General features: G+C 48.1%; 1 protein-coding gene across 1 annotated transcript; it reads right to left on the minus strand.

The window, feature by feature from the left end:
- Positions 1-3718: 3718 nt before the first annotated feature.
- LOC144171367 (uncharacterized) lies at positions 3719-5881 on the minus strand. Its single transcript, XM_077700975.1, has one exon. It carries the CDS (start codon positions 5832-5834, stop codon positions 4632-4634), a length of 1203 nt encoding a protein of 400 aa, XP_077557101.1. The 5' UTR covers positions 5835-5881; the 3' UTR covers positions 3719-4631.
- Between the last annotated feature and the right edge of the window lie 914 nt (positions 5882-6795).

Here is a 6795-nt window from a genome sequence, read left to right on the forward strand (position 1 = left end):
TATATATATATATATATATATATATATATATATATATATATATATATATATATATATATATATATATACTCTCGATAAACGGAACTTCAAGGGACCGGAAAAATTAGTTCCGTTTAACAGGAGTTCCGTTTACTGAGAGATATGTTCTAAGGTGCAAATTTATGTGCGTACACACTTCTAAGGGCATTTCATGGAACTGTAACCACTAGAAAGTGACTGTAGCTGATAGTTTTCAGAAAGCAAGAAAACTACAAGAAGCGTAGGCACCGCATTCACAAAGTTGATTTGGCAACAATGAGTCGCTGTGCACTACAAAATGCGTCAATTATTTTTGTTTGAGTCCTTGCAACTGCATCTTCACGGAGGCTAGAGGCCTCAACTTCGCGAGTGCTTACGAGCCACCGAATTTAGAAGACGGCAACGTGGTAATGAAGGACGAATAGCACAACGATGGCACGAACGAGGCGACAGGAGGTGAGCCCTGTAGCCTCGGCGTCTAGAATCGAGACCGAACATAATGGAAACTGAAAGCGCAAAATAGACACGGACAAAGAAAGGGGACAACAGGACGAGCGCTAACTACCAACAAAATGTATTTGGAAAAAACCACAATATATACATGCCACGCTTTCCACTTGCATACTACCACACATGCGCAGAGACACTTATAATCGCCTGAGATAACAGAGTTCTTTTTGAGAAAGGGATACAGAGGGTGTGCTCACGCAGTGAGACTGCAACCTATCTATTTTTTCAGCTTCTATAATTTCTCTTGTTAATCTATCTTTATTCTTGCCGATTATGATACATTTGTCGAAGAGCGGTTCGCAGTGCGGTTTGTGGTGACACGTGGAACAGTGATGCGCTAACCATCCGCCACTCCCGTTTTTGACATTGCTAGAGTGCTCGCGAAGCCGGTCATTAACACAGCGACCAGTCTGCCCAATGTAACGTTTGCCGCAAGAAAGAGGAATTTCATATACCACGTTTTCTGCGCATGTTGTGTGCTTACATTTATGTTTTATACCGCAACGGCTACGGCGTTGACCCCCGGATTACTCATTATGCATAACTTTCCCAGTTTTTCTGGGGCAGAAAAAACCACTCTAATATTGGTACGTCCGGCAATTTTCTTCAAGTTGTGGGAAATATTGTGGAGGTAAGGTATAACCGCATACTTTGGACGGTTTTCGAGTGAGGCCGGCTGCTCTCCCTGCGTTCGGACTCGCACCTTTTTTAGCAGGGACTCAGCAACAGCGATTTGCAACAGAGCCGGATACCCCGAGTTTGACAATCTTTGCGATTGTTGACGGAGGCTGGTAGCCATTGAATGGTCACACGATTTCTTGATAGCGTTGTTAAAACACATGTTTATGATTCCCCTCTTCACCAATTTAGAGTGCGCGGAATGAAAGGGGAGGATTGGTTTGCTGCTCCTTGGTTGGTATGCCCAACAAGTGTGATCTGGGTGAAATGTCAAGTTTATGTCGAGAAACTGTTCCACGTGTCACCACAAACCGCACTGCGAACCGCTCTTCGACAAATGTATCATAATCGGCAAGAATAAAGATAGATTAACAAGAGAAATTATAGAAGCTGAAAAAATAGATAGGTTGCAGTCTCACTGCGTGAGCACACCCTCTGTATCCCTTTCTCAAAAAGAACTCTGTTATCTCAGGCGATTATAAGTGTCTCTGCGCATGTGTGGTAGTATGCAAGTGGAAAGCGTGGCATGTATATATTGTGGTTTTTTCCAAATACATTTTGTTGGTAGTTAGCGCTCGTCCTGTTGTCCCCTTTCTTTGTCCGTGTCTATTTTGCGCTTTCAGTTTCCATTATGCATCACCAACAGGCCCAAACCATGACCCTTTCGAGACCGAACGACTGGAACAAGAACTGCGATGTTGCATTCGTTGCGCTAACACGACTAACCACTTACGAGACGAGGCTTGCGAGGCCAACACGGGTAAAAAAGCATGGAGGAAGAAAAAAAAAACAAGAACGAAACAGTCGGAACCGTAAAAAGCTGATTCTCATGCCAATGGATTTTACAAGAAGTTCCATTTCTGGTTCCGTTTACACGGTGATGCGGAAATTTTAGCTCCGATTACTGAGAGTTTTTTTACGTTATCTGTATACAAAACCAACCACATTCCAGGCAACTGTTCCGTTTAAGCGGCAATTCCGTTTAAACGATTTCCGTTTATCGAGATTCCACTGTATATATATATATATATATATATATATATATATATATATATATATATATATATATATATATATATATATATATACATACATCTATATATATATATATATATATATATATAGGGAGCAATAAAACTTGGAAGATGGCAGAGAACACAAGAAAAGAAAACTTCGAACAAGGTAGAAACCACGATTGTTGCCAACGTTTCAGCAAAGAGACTTGCCTTCGTCAGGGTGGTCTTGTCTCTTTGCTGAAACGTTGCCAACAATCGTGGTTTCTACCTTGTTCGAAGTTTTTTTTCTTGTTCATACAGGCAATCCCTCGTTATAACGAAATCGCCTTACTCGAAATATCGCTTTATTCGAAATTTCTTGTGGACCCAACCCAAACGCATGCATTATTAGGCCGCATTACTCGAAGTGCACGAAGAGCTCGACCCGCTCAGAGCGAAGTAGCGAGCGGAGGCATGGCCGAGCGGCGGCGACCTAGCGGTGAGTCAGGCTGCCAACATGGCGGGTGAACGCAAGCTGGCTTTCCACGGCGAATTTCCCAAGCCGGTCATGCTCGATTCGCGCCATTCGACTTAAGACAAACGGTCAGAGTGCGTGGTAGCCTCATTGAATTTAGTTCCTAGACATTGATCAATGGCGTGGACGGATTGCTGCGCGAACACCGACACTCGAACCATAGAATTAGCAGTGTCGTCGACCACGGGTCCCCGAAAAACTCTTGTTTTGCGAACTTCACTGCTCACACCTCAAGGAAAAATTTCCCAGAGATCATGCAAAGCCCCCAGTGCAAAACCTTCAGTTGTTATGATTGCGCTGTGCACCCAAAATGAGCGTTTAATCATTTTTGTGAGCGCAACAAACAACCTCGAACTCGAGCCACGGCATTTGCGGCGCTTTCCAGCGCGAAACTCGCTTAGCGTTCCATGACGCCAGCCCGTCCCCCTGTAAATTGACCACAGTGGCACAGCCACTGCCACTTTAATGGGCGGCGACTACAGCCTCATGCAATGCTTGGTCAAATTGGAGCAGGGGTTTCTCGCGCCCGGCAAAAACCTGAAACAGCCAAAGCTCACTGCCTTTTTTGCACCTGAATAATGCTTTGCTGCATTGTATACTTTGTGGTTTGATTCCCTGCAGTTGTGGTGCAATTAAAGTTCAACCGCTTTAGCTTTTTCGAGTGGTCACCTATATCAAAATACCGCTTATAACGAAATTTCTCGCTGTCCCGCTGAATTCGTTATAACAAGGGATTACTATATATATATATATATATATATATATATATATATATATATATATATATATATATATATATATATATATATATATATATATATATATATATATATATATATATATATATATATATATATATATATATATAAGAAAAATGAAACTGAACAAGGTAGTGGCCTCCAAGTGCTGCCAACGTTTCGGCAACAGGACTCGCAGGACTCGGCAGGTCTGCAGCACGCGCGTTTCCTTGCAATGCGTCAGTTTGTATTAGCCGCAGTGAAATGGAGCCTCTGGAGGCTACCCTGGCGTTCTTCCTCCCAGGCTAAAGCATTGCGAGATTTAGAACAAAGAAGTAGCCCTTCCTGCGACCCGTGGAAATGCGGGCACGCCAAGATCCCGAGTTTTGGTGCTCTCATCGACTGGTGCAGCGCCCGTGAACTCCAAGGAACTTAGGTTCGCTGTCCTCAAGCCCACTAACATTTGTAGCCACGTGCACGTCTGGGAGTGAGTATTAATACTTTACATGTAGCTGCATCTCGCGTTTATTTAGGTTTTCCTGCCACTAAGCGGCGATACGCGTTTTTAAAATGCAGAGAAGCAAGAAACACTTTCATGCTTGGGCTGATCTTTGTGCTTCTAATGTATACGGGCACATAGTACGGTGATCTTTTGAAAGTTGTGCCCATCTGATTTGCGAAGACCATTGGCCGAAATAACCGTAGCTTAGACGGGGCTACGCATGTCGCTGCAGGGCTCTGTGCTGGGTAGCGGGGATCTCCAAGCGAAGGAACCAGGCAGCACTATAAATCTGCATTGAGGATTACCTTGAGCTTAAACACCATGTTACGTTAATAGAAACAACCTCGTACATGAATGCATTCCTAACTATTAAATTTTTAGACGAATAGTCGCAGCGCCTCGCCGAGGCCAACAGGACGGCAGCGTGCACTTGATGTTCCCTCAGGTTTGCCGCCCACAAAGAAAGGCACTCTGTATTGCCGACGTGAATCGCTGTGCGTAGCGCCGAGGGGTTCAAGCCTCGCATGGGAACTTCGTTGTGCTTTCCTCGCGGCGCGTCATGGAGGGGATCGCGGCTGCGCGCACCCACTCAGTGGCGATGCACTGGGCCGGTGAGGTGTAGGACATACATCACTGCGCAGCGGCGCCTCTGCACGTCAGAGGAAGTCCTCCTCCACACGAGTCCTGCAGGTATCTGTGGCAGCGAAACTAAGCAGGCCCATAGTGGCGGCCCTGCCGTAGCGATGCCTGCGCTCGCCGACGCGAGAGTCCATTCCCACGTGCACCCTAATGGAGCTTGTCGCTTTCTCGTCCCCGATGGGCGGCTTGCTGAACTCTGGGTGGCTCTTGCAGCAGAAGTAGTGGACGAGGTACAGAAAGCCCTGGCGGAAGGCGTCGTGTGTGAACGCGTACACGCAGCCGCAGATGCAGCTGAAGCACTGGGCGGTAAAGAACAGAGTCTCGACGGCCGAGCCGCCGCGCAGCGACGGGCTGATGATGACCGTCAGCAAGAAGGGAAGCCACAGGAGGAGGAACAGCGTGTACGCGATGGCGTTGCTGCGCAAGAGGTTCCGCTGGAGGATCTCCTCGCGGGTGGCCAGGCAGTTTCGCAGCTCCAGGTTGTACGAGTAGTCTCTCTGCTCATGTACGGCTTTGGCGAAGACGGCCACGGTGAGGGCGAAGGGAACACAGAGCGCCACGAACATCTTGCTTTCGCGCATGTCCCGCTCGCAGACGTCCAGGCCGCCCGTGACGAGCGTGACGACGAGAACAAGCGCTCCGGCGATGGTCCAGGTCGCCAGCACCAGGAAGATGACCAGCTTGGCGCCGCACACGGACGAGTAGACGTCCCGGTCCTGGCGACAGCTTCGCACGTAGTTCTCGGCAGCGATGAACAGGAAGGTGAAGACGGTCGTGTAGAAGCCCAGCAGCGCCGGGTACCACTGCCAGCGGCAGGTGAGCAGGCTGCCCTGGCTGCCGGCCAGGATGGCCACCACCGTCACGGGGAAGCCGACAGACGACACGAGCAGATTGGCCATGGCGAGGTTCGCCAGCAGCACGTTGCCCTTGCGCCGCAGGTTCTCCTGGATGAAGAGCGACGAGATCTGGAAAATGTTGAGCGTGGTGCCGAGCACAGCCAGCACGCCGTAGAGGACGAGGCTCGTCAGCGCGTTGTTCTGGTATGGCATCCATTGCAACACGGGCTCGTCGTCGGATCGCGAGCTGGAGTTGTTATTTTCGGCCGGGAAGACTGGCCCAGTGTACGTCACCGATGGAAGGCTACTCTCCTGCTGATGCGACGGCTGCTGCGGAACCCGTTTCAGCAGCTCCAAGAAGAGTGAAGCAGCAGAAGCGCCCATCAAACTCACGTCCGCGGAGAACCACCACTGAGGGCCTGGCGCAGCCGGGAGCTGCGACGGAAAGAAGGCAGCAATAAGAACTTGGCACCATACCGCGGTGAAGTCTACTCTACTTTCACGGGCAACCCCAAATGAGTGTCGATTACAAGCAAACACTTACCAAGTATGAAATATATCTCTATTTCTTAAATGATTTTTCGAATTCGCGAGCATGGTATCGGATAAGCTCTTTCTTTGTGTCTTTCTTTGCTTTTGTTTCTTCGTCTTTTCGCGCGAATCATTTCGACAAGCAAACTGGCGACACTTCATTCCAGAGTTTTCCGAGAATCAGGGTTCTGCGCGGCTAGGGTTCACGTATTCTGCTCCCGTTCCGTCACGTTCACCTGCCACGCGGCCCACGCTCGAGTAACCTTTGTTCCACCGCTGGCAACTTGCGGAAATATCGCGGTAGTAACGCACTCGGCTCCTGCTCTGGAAACCTGGGTTCAAATCATATATGAACGCAAATGCAGCAGCGGCCGTTTTCTGTAGCGGACAACAACGACGGTTTTTCGCCAAATGGGGCACTGAAGTACTTCGCCTTAAAAACGGCCACCGTGACCGTGAATGACACCCGCGACTTTGCACTCAGCAGCACATCGCCTTAGCTGCGGCCGATATGCGCATCAGTGAGGTACAGGATCAAGAAAACGCCATTGCAGACCCTGTAGGTATATAATCAAAGCAAGCTCTAGCTGCCCGCACTAAATCTGCGGTTATTTGTACTTCTTTCGGGTCTAGAAACACCTTTGAATTACCAGAAAGTGCTGGCACTTATTTTGTGTAGATTACAGTCACTTTAACAACACAATTCGAGATTAATACTTCTAAGCGAAAGCACACTCGTTGCATTTTTAGTGCAGCATATGTCCGCGTAACAAAAAATGATCCTAAAACGCTTCAATTATGGACTAAAACATGG

Source organism: Haemaphysalis longicornis, unplaced genomic scaffold (assembly GCF_048455015.1).
Source record: "Haemaphysalis longicornis isolate Haplotype H1 unplaced genomic scaffold, Haemaphysalis longicornis Haplotype H1 scaffold_1, whole genome shotgun sequence".
In the NCBI taxonomy this organism is placed as follows: domain Eukaryota; kingdom Metazoa; phylum Arthropoda; class Arachnida; order Ixodida; family Ixodidae; genus Haemaphysalis; species Haemaphysalis longicornis.